General features: G+C 39.9%; 2 protein-coding genes across 5 annotated transcripts; both read left to right on the top strand.

Moving 5' to 3' along the window:
* Window positions 1-3,405: 3,405 nt before the first annotated feature.
* Window positions 3,406-7,176, top strand: CCR4 (C-C motif chemokine receptor 4). Its single transcript, XM_033132855.1, has 2 exons — window positions 3,406-3,470; window positions 5,879-7,176. The coding sequence occupies exon 2, from the start codon at window positions 5,928-5,930 to the stop codon at window positions 7,008-7,010; it is 1,083 nt and encodes a 360-aa protein (XP_032988746.1). The 5' UTR covers window positions 3,406-3,470; window positions 5,879-5,927; the 3' UTR covers window positions 7,011-7,176.
* A 9,541-nt stretch (window positions 7,177-16,717) lies between these two features.
* LOC117037254 (ubiquitin-conjugating enzyme E2 C-like) lies at window positions 16,718-17,378 on the top strand. Of its 4 annotated transcripts, none has more exons than XM_033133120.1 (2): window positions 16,718-16,853; window positions 16,935-17,378. In XM_033133120.1, exons 1-2 carry the CDS (start codon window positions 16,718-16,720, stop codon window positions 17,255-17,257), a joined length of 459 nt encoding a protein of 152 aa, XP_032989011.1. In that variant the 3' UTR covers window positions 17,258-17,378. The 4 variants fall into 4 exon arrangements, with proteins under 4 accessions (XP_032989011.1, XP_032989012.1, XP_032989010.1 ...); XM_033133121.1 differs by having other exon boundaries at window positions 16,718-16,870; window positions 17,048-17,378; XM_033133119.1 differs by having other exon boundaries at window positions 16,718-17,002; window positions 17,075-17,378.

Raw genomic sequence — 17,378 nt, 5'->3', positions numbered from 1 at the left:
CTGGTTTTCACAACCAGAAGTTGTGGAGACTTCACTTCCCAGCACTAGAAACCTGGGCTTGTAGCCTGGTGTGGGGCTGGGAACCTTCACTCCTTAGGGCATCCTGTGCAGCTGAGATATTCCTCCCAATTTTTAACCTCTACATGTGGGTGTGGGGACCACCCCGTTCTGCGTCTCCACCCCTCCTACCAGTCTCAGTGTATCTTCTTCTGGATCCTTAGTTATAGGACTTCTGTTCAACTAGATGTCAGGCAATTCTCAATTATGGTTATTCTGTAGTTTAATTGTAATTTTGATATGGTCGTGAGAGGAAGTGAACACAGCATTTACTGACTCTGCCATCTTTTTAAATTTAATTTAATTTTTAAATTTTTATTAAATTTGTTGGTGTGACATTGGTTAATAAAATTATGTAGGTTTCAAGTGTACAATTCTATAATACATCATCTATATATCACATTGTGTGTTAACCACTCAGAGTCAGTTCTCCTTCCATCACCATATATTTGATCTTCTTTATCCTCTTCTACCAACCTCTTCTACTTACCCTTTGATAACCACTAAACTGTTGTCTGTGTCTATGAGTTTTTGTTTGTTTGTCTTGTTCATTTGTTGTTTTCAGTTTTATATCCCACATATGAGTGAGGTCATATGGTTCTCGACTTTTTCTGTCTAACTTATTTCTCTTAGCATGATAATCCCAAGATCCATCCAAGTTGTTGCAAATGGCAGAATTTCCTCTTATGGCTGAGTAATATTCCATTGTATATATGTACCACATCTTCTTTATCTAATCATTTATTGTTTCTAATTATATGTTGTTTCCATGTCTTGGCCACCATTAACAATGCTACAACGTACATAGGGATACATAAAGATACAAGTATCTTTATGGATAAGTGTTTTCAGATTTTTCTGGGTAGATACCCAGAAGAAGAATTGCTTGGTTGTATGGTAATTCTATTTTTAATTTTTTGAGGAATCTTTATGCTGCTTTCCATAGTGGCTTTATCTATTTACATTCCCACCAGCAGTGTATGATGGTTCCTTTTTTTCCACAGCTTCTCCAACAGTTGTTATTATTTGTCTTGTTGATAATAGTCATTCTAACAGGTGTGAGGTGGTATCTAATTGTGGTTTTGATTTGCATTTCCCTAATAGCTAGTGAAGTTGAGCATTGTTTTCACATATCTTTGGCCATTTGTTTGTCTTCTTGGGAGAAGTGTCTGTTCAGGTTCTCTGCTCAATTTTTTAAATTGGATTGTTTGTTTTTTGTTGGTAAGTTCTATGAGTTCTTTATATATTTTGGATATTAGCCCCTTATCTGAGGTGTTATTTGCATATATCTTCTCTCATTCAGTTAGTTGCTGCTTTAATTTGTTGATGGTTTTTATTTGCTGTGCAGAAGCTTTTTAGTTTGGTACAGTCCCAATCATTTATTTTTGCTTTTACTTCTCTTGCCTTTAAGATAAAATTCATAAAATCTCTGAACCTAAGGTCCATAAGTTTAATACCTATGTTTTCTTCTATGTAATTTATTGTTTCAGGTTTTATGTTTAGGTCTTTGATCGATTTTGAGTTAATTTTAGTGTATGGTAACAAATAGCAGTTGTTTCATTCCTTCTTTTTTAAAAATATTTTTATTGGGTAGCAGTGTGTTTTTCCAGGACCCATCAGCTCCAAGTCAAGTTGTTGTCCTACAATCTAGTTGTGGAGGGTGCAGCTCAGCTCCAAGTCCAGTCTCCATTCTCAATCTTGGTTGCAGGGGGTACAGCGCACCATCCTGTGCAGGGATTGAACCAGCAATCTTGCTGTTAAGAGCTCGCGCTCTAACCAACTGAGCCATCTGGCCACCTCGCTGGAAGCTCAGCGGCGGCTCGTTGTCTTCAATCTAGTTGTGGAGGGTGCAGCTCACTGGCCCATGTGGGCATTGAACCGGCAACCCTGTTAAGAGCTCGAGCTCTAATGAACTGAGCCATCCGGCCGCCCCTTGTTTCATTCTTTTGCATGTGACTTTCTAATTTTCCCAGCACTATTTATTGAAGAAGGTTTCTTTTCTCCATTGTATGGTTTTGGCTCCTTTGCCAAAAATTATCTGCCCACATATATGTGGGTTTATTTGTGGCTTCTTAGTTCTATCCCATTGGTCTGTGTGTCTGTTTTTCTACCAATACAATGCTGTTTTGATTATTGTCACTTTGTAGTATAAATTGATGTCAGGGAGTGGGGTACCTCCAGCTTTGTTCTTTTTTCTTAGGATTGCTTTGGCTATTCCACTACTCTGCCATCTTGGCCAGACTTTCATGCATTCTTAATAGAGGTGATAAGGAACAAAAATTTGTTCCTGAGGTGAAAAATATCTTACTCTTTTTATGTTTAAAGCATAGATATACATACACTACATAAATAGGTATACAGTTTATCTGTGGTATTACAAGTTCAATGGGAGGTGATTAGGAAAAAAATCTGAAAAGGCACCTTAGGAGGGGTCATAATAAAAAAGGTTTGATAAACAGTGCTCTAGTTCAATGTTTTAGTTTCTATTCATGCAACTTCCTCAAGAAAAATGACATGTGTGGCTTTTTCAAGCTGAAACACAGAACTAAGCAACTCTGGACATGGAGAGGGAAAGCATTTGGCAGCTGGCAGTAGCTGAGGATATGATATACAAAAGACTTAGGACTGATGGCTATAACTGCTAAGGAAACCCAAAGGGACTCAGCTAAGATCATTGTCAGTGGAAGCACCACAATTTCTAAGTAGAAGGGACTTGGGGGAAGGGTCTTTCTTTTGCAAAAGGGGCTTGAAGCTATGTTGTCATGTATGTTTATACAAGATTGAGGATTTGTCAGTTATTGAATGTGGTTTAGTTAAAGTCTTCCCAGTCATTCCCAAGACACACACATTTGACTAACATGTTCTCTTCTCTACTCCTGCATATCCTTTTCTTGAGTACGTCTGGCCACTCACTCTGACTTCCCGTTTGTTTAGAGAACACCACACATCTTGACTGCTTGCCACTGCACATCCATGAGGGGGACATCAGGAACAGCCCCCGACCCAGCATCTAAAGGTTGTTTCTACTTCATACAGCCAGCTAAAAGGAAAGTTTTAAAATTAAAAATCCAACAAATAAATTATTTTTGTAAAGTTTCTCTTTTTAAAAATTTACTTCATTTTCTTCCTTAATCTGGCAGAGAACAAACATTCCTAAGCTTTCAGTTTTGGGAAATGAGTGACTAAGAGTCCCTAAGAGTCATTTAGTTTCTTGTATTAAAAAAAAAATAAAACCCCCCCCAAAGAAAACCACATTTGAACTCAGTACTCAGTGTAGCGCGTGAGAGATAAGAGTTGGTGCTCACAGGAAGCCACATGCCCTTCAAAGGCACCTGTCTTTCTTAGTGCTGCTTCTTGAACAAGGCTGGCACTACTTCACAGACCTTCCTCAGAGCCACTTTCAGAAGAGCCAGGTAAGTGGGGATGGGGCCATTCCCGGGGCTTCAGACCATGTGCGGATTTCTACACAGGTGTGTGGACTTTGGAAGCACTGAAAGCTGGGTAGCCACTCACCCAGTCCCAACACTCAGGCCTCATGGTCACTGGAGTACTTACCTATCTTGGAGGTCACACATGATCTACCTACCTGTACTCACACCCTCTGAGCCCTCATCTGACGGGCATTCATTAATGCGGGACTCTCTCTCCCTGCACACATGTGGCCTAAGTCCACACGCTCAGCACACACAGACAGTTTTCATTAAACACATAAACTTTTCTGCTTCTTGTTTCTATTAAGATTCCAAGGTGAAGAAATACCACACAAATAAGGACTACAGAATAATGCGAAAGTTTTACCAGCTGTGTTTACTTTTGTTTTACCAGCTGTGTTCTCCTGATAATTTCCTAACTCCTCAGCCTCTTCCATTTCTTTAATTCTCCCTGGCAAAATGGTGCAGAAAGACTAGAATTGTTACTCATTTAACTAGAATTGCTATTCATTTAACACATTTTTTTGGAGACTCTGAAATGCGCCAGGTTTTCAGCATCAGTTTACAGGAGTAAATCAACATCTATCTCTTGAGAGACACATAGTTTAGGTGTTTGGATGTATACTGGTGAGGGTGGGAGGAAGGGGGTAGATGTGAATTACTGAACAATGTGAAAAGGGTCTTTAAAGGAATCTCGTAGCACCATTAAGAAGAAAGAAAGAGGAGGCGGCCTTGGTGAGAAGGCACTCATCCCTGAATTGCTGTGATTCACATGTGAACATGTGTGTAACTTTAGGTTTTAACCTCTTTATCTGCCAATTGAGATAGGAAATGAGAGTGGTTGTACACATGTGTGTAACTGTAAGTTAAAGTTTTAACCTCATGCCAATTTAGATAGGAAGTGGTGGTTGGAGAGGTAGAGGTTTTACTTTTGGTTCTGATGTGCCTTTTCTACATCTGTCATGCTAATAATACCCACTCCGATAGGATTCAGTGCATAGGATTGATTTTCATATGTGGTTTTGATGAAAAGACCAAAAATGTCCCTCAATTTACCCAGCTGAGAACTGCAACCTTCCGAAGGGCCTTGAAACAGATTTGCTGCATGAGCGTCAGATTGGCCCAGGAGAGGCTAGCCACCAGGCCTGGAAGAGCGGGCATGTTCCCACCTAAGAGGATGTCCTAGAGAGAACATGGCACTTGGCAGTGGTGGCTGGAGCCTACTTGCATCAACTCTCAACAGCTGATTGTTAAATATTCAGGAGTTTCCTGAGGCAGTGGGCAGCTTGACCTTGGTCATGGTGGGAGTATGTACACCACGGGAACCAGCCAACACCTTACCAACCCCCCAGAGCTGGTTTACCAGCATATTGCTGGGACTGGGGCTTGAAGAGCAAGTTCTGTACATGATGGTATGGTCTTCAGGAAGCATTTAACCTCTCTAGATCTTTCATGAGTCACCTACACCGTGGCTCAGTATTCTTGCTTAGTTCAGAATACCTTATTTTTGTTGGGGGTAGTGGGGACAGGAGCATGGGAGTGGGATTAAATGGCAAACCTGGCGAACGTGCTTTGAAATCTATAAAGTACAAAGCATGCAGGAGAAATTAGAATTTTTATATAAAGGCAAGACCAACCTAGTTTCCTTTTAGCTTAATGATTACCTAAGCAAGTATTGAATTTTTGGAGTTAATCTGAAGGAGAAACGTGCGTAGATTTTTTTTTTTTATACATATTAAGGCCCTTTGCCATATTATTATTATTAGTTTAAACTTTTATTTATTTTTTAGTGTATTTTTCCAGGACCCATCAGCTCCAAGTCAAGTAGTTGTTTCAATCTAGTTGTGGAGGGTGCAGCTCACACTGGCTCATGCGGGGATCGAACGGGCAACCCTGGTGTTACAAGCATTGCGCTCTAACCAACTTAGCTAACCAGCTGCCCCAAGATTTTTTTTAAATCTTTTTTTCCCCCTTGCTTTTATGTCAGAAAGGCACTCGATGCAGTGCTGTTGGGGATATCAACTGGTGGTGTCATTCCTGCAAATGATTTCAGTAACCCCAGACTATGTTTTAGAAATACATCTTTGAGAAACATCTCCTTGAAAAGGCGGTTTTACTATCCCCACTTAACAAATGAGAGGACTGAAGCTCCCAGCGGAGGGGTAAGAAGAGTGGCAGAGCTGGAATTTGGAATCTCTCTGACTCCAAAGGGCAGGATCATTTCATCTGGCTGCCCTGCCCTGCAAGGAATTGAACCCTCTAACTTGGGAAGGTTGGGAAGGATGTAGAACGATCTAGGGCAAAATAGTAAGCAGTTGTACTCTGCATTCAGCACTCTTTTGATTTGTTTTTGTCCTGACAGAAATCTTGTTTGCTCTTCCCTTCATTAGTTTCTCTGGTTAGCCCCAGAGCTGCCTTGAGGAGCCTGGAGGTTTGAAAATGAACCCCACGGATATAGCAGACACCACGCTGGATGAAATCATCTATAGCAATTACTATTTCAATGACAATATCCCCAAGCCTTGCACCAAAGAAGGCATCAAGGCATTTGGGGGGCTCTTCCTGCCCCCCCTCTACTCCTTGGTCTTTCTGTTTGGTCTGCTTGGCAATTCCGTGGTGGTTGTGGTCCTCTTCAAGTACAAGCGGCTCAGGTCCATGACTGACGTGTACCTGCTCAACCTTGCCATCTCCGACCTGCTCTTTGTGCTCTCCCTCCCTTTCTGGGGCTACTATGCTGCAGACCAGTGGGTTTTTGGACTAGGTCTCTGCAAGATTATTTCCTGGATGTACTTGGTGGGCTTTTACAGTGGCATATTCTTCATCATGCTCATGAGCATTGATAGATACCTGGCAATCGTGCACGCAGTGTTTGCCTTAAGAGCGAGGACTGTGACTTACGGGGTCATCACCAGCTTGGTCACATGGTCTGTGGCTGTCCTGGCCTCCCTCCCAGGCCTTTTATTCAGCACTTGTTATACAGAGCGCAACCATACCTATTGCAAGACCAAGTACTCGTTCAACTCCACAAGCTGGAAGGTCCTGAGCTCCCTGGAGATCAACGTCTTAGGCTTGGTGATTCCCTTAGGGATCATGCTGTTTTGCTACTCCATGATCATCAGGACCTTGCAGCACTGTAAGAACGAGAAGAAGAACAAGGCGATGAAGATGATCTTCGCCGTGGTGGTCCTTTTCCTGGGGTTCTGGACGCCGTACAACGTAGTGCTCTTCCTGGAGACCCTGGTCGAGTTAGAGGTCCTGCAGGACTGCACCTTTGAAAGACACCTGGACTATGCCATTCAGGCCACAGAGACCCTGGCTTTTGTTCACTGCTGCCTTAATCCAGTCATCTACTTCTTCCTGGGGGAGAAGTTTCGCAAGTACATCGTACAGCTCTTCAAAACCTGCAGGGGCTCTTTTGTGCTCTGCCAATACTGTAGGCTCCTCCAAATTTACTCCCCCGACACCCCCAGCTCATCTTACACGCAGTCCACCGTGGATCACGATCTCCATGACGCTCTGTAAAAATGCAAGAACCAGAGTTAGTAAGTTTCCCAAGTTAAGAGCTTAGGTAACATTGTGTTATAGTAAGAGATCCCCGAGCAGGTGTCAGGAACATTTACATCCACTGCAGAAAGTGGGGCTTCTTACCCTGAAGTCAGCTTTTCCTCTTGCCACACACCAGTTCAGGGCGGCATGAGGTCCCCCCACTGCGGCGGCGTCCTCCCCCGCCCACCGCGGCGTCCTTCCCCACACCAAGCTGGCCTGCCGGGATACATACACCTGAGGAGAATTCTGAGCAGTGTTTCAAAGCGGTGATGGGTAATATTTGAAGGGGCAAGCCATTCCCTTCTAACATGAACTGATGGAGTACTCCTGAGGGAATTGGAGTGCATTGATGGGTGGAGTAAATTGCTACTTCCTGCTGTGAAGTATGGGCTCTTTAATTAATTTCTAGCTTTTGTGGGACAATACAGAAAACTTTGACGTGCTGTCTTAGTGTTTTTTTTTCTAATAATATGTCTGAAGCTTGGTATAGTCCATGAAGCCAGGTGTATGTGGAAACGAATAGTGAAGTCATGAACTTAGATCTTGATTCTTTTATTGTAAAGGATTATTTGTTAATGGAAACCAAACTTTTTATGCGGATTCCAAGTATAAGGATATGAAGGCGTTAGCATGGTCTGAGTTTCAAACACGAAATACAAGACATTAAAAAATCCAAACATACTTGTGGAAATTCTAACAGTTTTATATGCTTGTGGACATGTTTTGTTTTAATTATAACAGATGAATATTCAAGTTGTAAAAATAATACATAGTTTCAGATCCATTTATTTGTGGTCTTTTACTTATTTACACACAATACCTTCAAAATTAAAAATGAGGACTATTAAAGCGCGACAATGCTTCCTTTATCTTTTGAAGTGCCTGCCATCAAGTGAGGCAGGAATAATCAACTAAAAATTATTGCTGATGTCGCATAAAAACGACTGTCAAAAAATTATGAAATTGTGAAAAGTGTCATCCTCTCTTTTAAAAACTAGCCCTGGTGTTTTACTTTTGGATGTCTAAAAAGTTCAGTCATTTCTTACAAGTCATTTTAACTATGTAATTAATCATTTTACACCATTAAAAGAAATCTCTGTTCTTACTCACAGCCTTAATTAATAACAATTAAGTAAAGACTTTAACAAAGTCTGGGCATACTTGTAATATAGGGATACTTGTATCCCCTCTGAAAACAAAAACCTATCTTGTACACCATTAACTGAGTTAACCAATTAAAACTGCTTCTGTAAGTTTACACATTATTGCATGCTCTACATTTATAAAGAATGCATTTCCAGACAATTTATTTCCAGGAAAGTTATTTTACAAGGGTACGTTGATGTTGCCTTAATAGAAAAAAATAAAAGAGAATAAACTGGTATATAGTCCCGCAGAGCCTTTTTTCCTGATCTGCTGCAGATGGGAAAGCAAGCTGTTGATGTCCCCAGGGCTTTGCTTAATCATCTTCACCGCAGCATCTCATGATGAAGATTGTAAGGATGAGCCCAAGGGCAGAAATCAGAGGGTTTGCTCTTTAGATCTCTACTTGGAGTAGGGAATGGAGTCGCTGTGGTGTTCTAGTGTACTAGGAGATTCGAGTGGATGGGAAGTGAGAGTTGGGCCAGGTTCCTAGGCAGTTTCCTTAGAAAACCTCTGCGTGGTACGCTAGAGGCTGCCAAATCCGAGCCCTGCGTTCCCTTGTGAGCCTGAGCACGTCATTTTCTTCTCTTAACCTCACTTTCCTCTCATCTGTAAAGCAGAATATATTTCAGAATGATTGAAAAAAAGAAAGAAGACGCTTAATGCAAAGCATCTATGTTCCAAGCTCATGGATGAAGGGTGGTTTTGGATGAGCCCAGTCAGTGGTTACCTCCCCTTTCTTGGTAGAATTTGTAATTTTATTCATTTAATCACAGTGAGACAGTCTTTGTCTCAGGACGCGAAAAGACAAAGACTGGCCAAAGGGGTTTGGTTTTACTGTCCCTTCATTCCATGTCACACACAATGCTAAGCAAGGGTGAGGTGCAGCCCACAAAGCTTCCAGCCCTCCACCTGGGGATGGGGTCATCCACCACCTCGGGTCACTCAGGGCTTCCCTTGTTCCAAAGCTGGGGAGTTATTTCCTCAGATGGGAATTTAGAACCTCTAGTGATACCCAAACACAATCCTCTTAGAACACTGAAAAGAAAATTCCTTCCCATTCAGTAACAGAAGCATTGAAAAGCAAACTAGCATGATTTCTATAAAAAGGTACATTTAAGTATAAATTTTTCAGACATTAGACTTATTCCTTTCTTGTTGCAACATGCCTAGCTTCTGGGGAACACAGACTAGGTGTAATTTGTTTAAGAACAATAGAAATAGGTTTGCTTTTGGGGTGATGTAAATGTTTTGGAACTAGATAGAGGTGATGGCTACACAACATCGTGAATGTACTAATGCCACAGAATTGTACATTTAAAAATGATTAGCTTTGGGCGGCCAGATGGCTCAGTTGGTTAGAGCGCGAGCTCTTAACAACAAGGTTACCTGTTCAATTCCCACGGCAACTGGACGTGGCGCTGAGCTGCACCCTCTACAACTAGATTGAAAGACAACAACTTGACTTGGAGCTGATGGTCCCTGGAAAAACACACTGTTCCCCAATATTCACCAATAAAATTTATAAAAAATAGAAAAAAATGGTTAGTTTTTGTATTATGGAAATTTTACCTTAATAATGTCACTACCACCAATAATAGGAAGTAGCCCTATCCGTACCTGTCCCATAGTAGGCATTCAAATTATGTTGAATAAATAAAGACTGTCTACTTCCCATGAGTAGGAAAAATACAGGGTGATGCCAAAGGGTCTTCAGAATGTTAGGGAGATTTTTTTCTTTTTCCTAAGAAACTCTCATAACAATTTGGAACACTTGATGTAATCAGTTTCTATTGGTTGACTATGTATTTTGTGTCAAGCAGAATGTGAGGTGATGGGGAGAATAATAGGATAAAGGATGAAGTTCTCCACTCATTGAATTTACAGTCTGATAAAGGAAAAACACAAACACAAGATCAATTAGAACACAAGCAGGACGGATACCATAACAGAGTTACAAACGACATGCTTTGGCACCCTAGAGGAAGGAGAAAGTGATTCAACTTCAAATTTTTATAACGCAATTAGCTTTTGAAGTCAGCCTTGTGAAGCGAGCATGATTTTGTTGAATGGAAAGGCGGAAGGACGTTCTAGACTGATGAAATAGCCCATGGAAAGGCAGGGTGGAGTTAAGAGGGTGCTGTGTGTTCAGGGTAGTGAGTAGGTTTTTGTAGTTAAAGTGAATATGCGGTGGGGGTGGGGTGGGGAAGGGGAGCAAAGCAGGCAGAGATGAGAGAGACCAAAGAAACATTATAGACCTAAGAGGCTGCAGGTTTGAGCTACGGAGTCAGCTGCCATCCTGTGTTAGGCTTGAGAAGACCGTTAGTGGGCGCTGTGGTGTGCTGTCCATGTATTTTTTGTGTAGGACGGAAGCATTCATTCTACAGCTGCCAGGAGCATTGACAGCTAATAGCTCTCAGCGACTGTCCTTTTGGGGTTGTCCTCCATGGGCGCAGCTCACAGCCAGTGACTAGATAACGACGGGGAACAAACACTCCCCTTCTCTTAATTTGGGACAATTCTAAAGAGGCATTCTGACTGCAGAGCTCCCTATAAGATTAGCTGAGGCCTCTGTTGCAATTACCTTGCGGTTCAACTTGTCCCACTGCCTAGTCCTGCTTCCTTGATGTCGTCACAGGTGTTGCTCCCAAGAGGGCTCCCCATCAAATCTCCTGAATGCCAGTCTCTGAGTCTCAGAGTCTGTTTCCAGGAACCCTAATCTAAAGCGGAACTTTTACGCAGGGGACAAGTGAGCACCTAATATAAACGGAAATTGACCTCAGGTGTGGGAAAATGAGAAGGCATAATCTTTACTCAGGGATGTCCTTCATTCATTGTCCTCTGACCATGAGCCTCAATTTGACCCTTGGTTCTTATGCTTCCATTAGTCAACCTCACCTTTGCTCCCACAATTTGCCTGCCTTAAGCCCTGAGGTATTTTCCCTACACCATTCCCTTTCTGTTATGGTCATAGCCCATGTCTACCTTTGGCCGTGCCACAGCCACCTGGCATCCTATGTCTTGTACCAGTCAGTGGCTTCCTCCGTTTAAATGAACACACCACCCATTTTTGTGGTCACAATACTTGACTCCTGAAAAGTTTACAATGACTCCAAATGCCCCTTTCAGAAAATCAGAAATTCACCAAGTGCTTTTATATATCGAAACTCGTTCCAGCCCCGTCTTAAAGTAGATAAGGTTGGTTCTATTGTCCCAAAGAAACTGAGATCCAGGGGAAACAATATTCTAATCATGAATTAGACTAACTCCACCAACAATAACCACCACCTAACTGACAAGCAAAATGCCTGTGATGAGCACAAAGCAGTTCTTCAATTATTTTTTTACAGAATGAGTGAATTTACTTATCACTGAATCAATTTCTTTACTCTGGCAATTCAAGTTTCTGTTTTACTATGCAAAGTTCACCAGTCCCTCTCTCCAAAATCCCCATTATGTTTCTAATAAAACTTTATGTGACAGAGTTCAAAGATTAATTGAATTGCCTCCTAGTTCCAGAAATCAGTGGGTGGTCTTTGGGTCAAAAATTACTTCATTAAGACTTTTGGTATGAACATAGCTGTTGGACGTCTGCATTTTACCTTCTCTGGGAAATTGTAATGTATCAGCGAGAAGAATGAATTTAAAAACCCACAAACTCCATTCTGATCAAACTTGGAGAGAGATACACTTTTCAGACTCCAATATATATGTAAGGTCTACCAACAGCAGCGATATCAGGCAAAAAACTGTGTGAGAAAGGATAAAGAGAAGGGTGGTGAGAGGGTGCAGCAGTGACAGACGTCAGAAAGCACTAGAGAAATACATTTCCTGAAGGGTGGGGTATACCATGAGGTACAGGGGCGGAGATGAACAGTCCTTGGGTCAGAAACCCTTCCAGTCCCACTTTGGGTCAGAGAAGCAGAGGAGAGGGATTTGCTGAATTTCAAATTTGCAGGAGGCAGTCTGTCTTTGTGGCAGTAGAAAAGGAGAGAGCCATTGGGTTGTGAAAACAACTAGCCTGGAAAACTACTGATACTCACCTCTTCCTCACACAGACATACGCATATTTAATAATTCAAAGACAGACACTAAGAAAAATAATATTAGCTATAATCAGGATAAGAATACTATGTAGTATAAGATTATAATATTTCCTTATCATGATCAAATATATCTTTAGCCAACTCAAAACACTTAATGGGGCATCCTAGAGGCATTCCAGCAAAAAATGAAAGAAGACAAGAATATCTCCTATCACCATTTCCACATAACATCACACTGCATGTACTAGTCCCACGCTATAAGAGGAATAAATTAGAAGTATGAAAATTGGAATGGAGGGCCATTCTACAAAATACCTGAGCAGTATACCTTAAAACTGTGAACATCATCAAAAAAAAGAAATTTGAGAAATTGTTACAGCCACGAGGAGCCTAAAGAGACAAGAAAACTAAATGTAATTAATTCTTTGGAAGAGAAAAAGAACATTAGCTAAAGGCTAAGAAAATCTGAATGAAGTGCAGACATTGGTTAATAATAATATATCAATATTGGTTCATTAAGTGTATAACAAATGCTTCATACGAACATAAAATGTTAATAACAGGGGCCAATGGGGTATATAGGAACACTCTGTACTTTCTTTGCAATTTTCAGTAAATCTAAAACTGTTATGAAATATAAAATTTATTTAAAAATTGTAAAAAAAAAGATATGGTATCTCTAGTTGCAGTGATAATATTAAATAACTGGAAAACTCAAGAGAATCACCTTAAAAACTTTTATAAACAATAAGACAATTAAGGAAGTTAATAGGGGAAAATATCAATATATCCAACTTAATTACATTTATGTTTACAAATAACAATCAGTCAGAAGACATGATGGAAAAACAGACCCACATTTTGGAAGAGAACAGAAGAAATCTTAATTAAAAATACATTATATATATTATATATATATATATACATATATATATATATATCTGAAATATATAGGAAATAGATATAAAATATTTTTTAAATCACTTTAAATTTCTATTGCTAGACACCAAAATAATCTAGATGAGAAGGCTTAGATGTTCTTGAAGATTCAACCTTATAAAAACATCAGTTTTTCCTAAGTTAAATTATTAAATTCAATGCTATCCTTCAAGACACATCAATGGTTCTTTTAAACTACATATACTGATTTAAAAGTTCATGTAAAAATGAACAAGAAAAGAATTGCCAGGTCCATTCCGAAAAAGAAAAGCAATGAAGAAAAGAATATACCAGGGGTGCCAAAAAATGTATACAAGTGGACACTTTGGTCAACGTTGCTCAAGCAGTAGTTCGCCGTAATCACAAGTGTCTGGACACTGATGGTAACCACTTTGAGCACCTCTTGTAATTGCAGAAGTCAAACGTGATTTATACTTGTCTTTTGTTATCGGTATATATCGAGTATTATAATTTTAATAGAGTTTTTGTTTTCTTAAAATGTGTATACATTTTTTGGGCACTCTCTGTATATTATAAATTAATTAATTAAAATAGTATGGCAATGCACTAGAAAGTTGAGTGGAACAGAATGGGAAATCTAGTACTAAATTAAAATATACATGGGAATTTAGCATATATTAAAGGTGGCATCTTAAATCAAAGGAAGAATACAAAGAATTACAAAGAAATGGGCCAAATGAAAATTAATTAAGCTTGATTTATATGTCACACAATACATGGTTACATTGCAAGTAGATAAAATATTCAAATGTAAAAATCAAAACAATAAGCGTTCTAATAAGAAACATGGGAGAATTTCTTCATAATTTTGGCATGACAAAAACTTTCTCAAAATTCAGAAGCCATAAAAGAAAAGATTAATAAGTTAGATTCTGTGAATATAAAAATAGGCATGGCAAACACATCACCAAAAGGAAAATGACAAATGACAAACTGGGGAAAATATATGCAATTGAACTTTGCTTCAATAACTAAGTGGCACATGGATGCTTACTACCTTATTCTTAGTACTTTTCTCTATGTTTGAAATATTTAATAATAAAAATTAATTAATGTCTATTAATACTATGGAATATGATGCTATTAAAAAGAATAACTGCCAGCTACATACCTATTACCATGCAGAAATGTCCAAGTACATTTAAAAAATCTGGAAGGATAAACCTCAAATTCAAACCCCAAACTGCTAGCCATTAAAAAAAAATTTTCCTCCCAGCTTTATTGAGATATTATTGATGTTAGCCATTTTATAAAGGGAAGAATTATGCTTTGTAATTTCTAGGCTTCTTTATTTCTTTGAACAAACATACATTACTATCATAATCTGCCCAAACAATAGAGAGATTGCCATTTTAGGAAAAAGAAGAGGGAGGCCTTTGTGACTATGGGAAGCTGACTAATGAACCACAAAGAGATACTGTAAAAAAAAAACAGGGTTTGCAGGTGAGGTTCACAGGGTTCAGCAGGTGGATGCTCATCCTGATGTGATACCTGCCTACAGAGATCTGTGGTGCTTTGAAGAAGATGCTGACGTCAGTCCAGGAGATGGGTAGCAGCGTTTACGGTATGAGATGGGGACAAGATAGTCTGTAGGAGCCTGCAGAATATTTGCATTCCATTGATCACACATGAGATAAACCAAAACCGTAACTGGAGTCCAGTCGGGCAGGAAAAGGATCTGCATCAAGATGAGACTGTAGAACCATCTCTCCATGGTTGCCTCAGTTGGAGGGATTCCTCCTAATTTTAATGACATCACCATGAAAACATCGCATATAAATAAAGTGAACAGTGGTTCAGGTGGCACATCTTGGGGCTTTACCTGGATTCTTCTTGGGGGAATGACTGAGGAGGAAGATGGGAGGGTTTGTGCAGTGGACAAAGAGTGAGTGTAGGAGGGAATGGATTTAATTTGTAAATGAAAGAATCGTCCCTTGAAAACTTCTTGAGGGTCACAGATTTGCCGAGTCTACCACTAGGAAGCGTTTCAATTAAGGTGCGGCAAGAAGTTCAGTTTAGGGATCTTGCTGTTTTCCAAAACTCATTGAGATGATAGATAACATAACAAGAGAAATTTAAAATATGGTAGAGTACAAAAGCCGCAGTGAAAAACAGTTTGACAATTCTTTGTATAGTAAAACATATGCGCGCACCTATTCTGTGATTCAGCAATTCTACACCTAGGTGTTTACACAAAAGAAATGAAGACCTCAGTCCATAAAAAGACTTGTTCAAGAATGTTCATCACATCATACTTAATAGTGAAAGACTAAATGCTTTCCCCTTAAGATCAGGAACAAGACAAGAATGTCTGCTCTTGCCACTTCTATTCATATTGTACTAGAGGTTCTTGTCAGGAAAAAAAAAATGGAAGAAAAAAAATGCATTCAGATTGGAAAAAAAGAAATAAAACTATGTCTGTTTGCCAACAACATGGTCTTTTATGTAGAAAATTCTAAAGAATCCATAAAAAATTATTAGAGCTAATAAATTAGTTCAGATTGCAAGATACGAGATCAATATACAAAAATCAATGACGTGTCTCTATTATAGCAATGGATAATCCAAACATGAAATTAAGAAAACAATTCCATTTATAATAACATCAAAAAATAAAATTCTTAGGAATAAATTTAACAAAAGAAATGCAAGACCTGTACACTGAAAGCTAGAAAACATCATGGAAGTAAACTAAAAGAGATCTAAATAAATGGAAAGACATTCTGTATTCATTGATTGGGAGATCTGATAATTTAAAGATATTTTAAAGATGGCAATACTCTCTATATTCATCCTTAGATTCAATAAAATCCCTGTCACAAACCCAGTGGGCTTTTAATTTTTTTTTTTTTTTTTTTTGCAAAAATTGACAAGCTGATTCTATATGGTAATGAAAGGGACGCAGAAGACCTAAAACAATCTTGAAAGAGAAGAACAAAGTTGGAGGAATCGTACTTCCCAATTTCAAAATTTACTACAAAGCTACTATAATCAAGACAATGTAGTATGGCCTAAACATACACATATAGATCAAGGGAATAGAGTTGAGAGTCCAGAAATAAACCTTCATGTTTATAGCCAATAGATTTTCGACAAGAGTACCAAGGTAATTCAATGAGGGAAGGAATGATCTTTTCAACAACTGATGTTGGAACAACTGGATATCCACATGCAAAAGAAGGGATTTGGACCACTGTCGCATTCCAACACAAAAAATTAAAGTAGGTCACAGAACTAAATGTAAGCTAAAATCGTAAAGCACTTAGAAGAAAATATACGTAGAGGCAACCTCAAAATTCCTATATAGGGATGAAAGAGGAGAGAGAGAGAGAGAGAGAGAGAGAGAGAGAGAGAGAGAGAGAGAGAGAGAGAGAGAGAGAGAATCTTTATAAACTAACAGAAAACCTCCCATTCAAAATGAGCATGCAAACCAAAATTCCATCATCCAAAGAAGAACCATAACTCTAAAATAATGAACAAGGCAGTTATACTCGTGTTCTCCCGAGTTCCTGTGTCCCTCCTAGTGCTGCCCGGATGGCCTCCCAGAACCGCGACCCAGCCGCCGCCAGTGTCGCCGCCGCCGGTACAGGAGCCGAGCCCAGCGGGGGTGCCGCTCGAGGCTCCCTGGGCAAGGGGTTACAGCAGGAGCTGATGACCCTCATGATGTCTGGTGACAAAGGAATTTCTGCCTTTCCTGAATCAGACAACCTTTTCAAGTGGGTGGGAACCATCCATGGAGCAGCTGGCACAGTGTATGAAGACCTGAGGTATAAGCTCTCCCTAGAGTTCCCCAGTGGCTACTCTTACAACGCTCCCACGGTGAAGTTCCTCACGCCCTGCTACCATCCCAATGTGGACACGCAGGGTAACCTCTGCCTGGACATCCTGAAGGACAAGTGGTCTGCCCTGTATGACGTCAGGACCATTCTGCTCTCCATCCAGAGCCTGCTAGGAAAACCCAACATCGACAGCCCTTTGAACACACATGCTGAAGAGCTCTGGAAAAACCCCACAGCCTTTAGGAAGTACCTGCAAGAAACCTTCTCAAAGCAGGTCTCCAGCCAAGAGCCCTGACCCGGGCTGTCCAGCATCTCTCTCATTGTGCTGTCTTTCATTTTTTTCCTGAGATGGTCTGTCCTTTCCTTAATTTCTGTATAGGACTCTGTATCTTCAGCTGTGGTGTCATATTTGTTTT

Source organism: Rhinolophus ferrumequinum, chromosome 17, assembly GCF_004115265.2.
Source record: "Rhinolophus ferrumequinum isolate MPI-CBG mRhiFer1 chromosome 17, mRhiFer1_v1.p, whole genome shotgun sequence".
NCBI classification, from domain to species: domain Eukaryota; kingdom Metazoa; phylum Chordata; class Mammalia; order Chiroptera; family Rhinolophidae; genus Rhinolophus; species Rhinolophus ferrumequinum.
The sequence above is the reverse complement of the archived record's forward strand: the minus strand, read 5'-3'. Positions and strand labels throughout refer to the sequence as shown.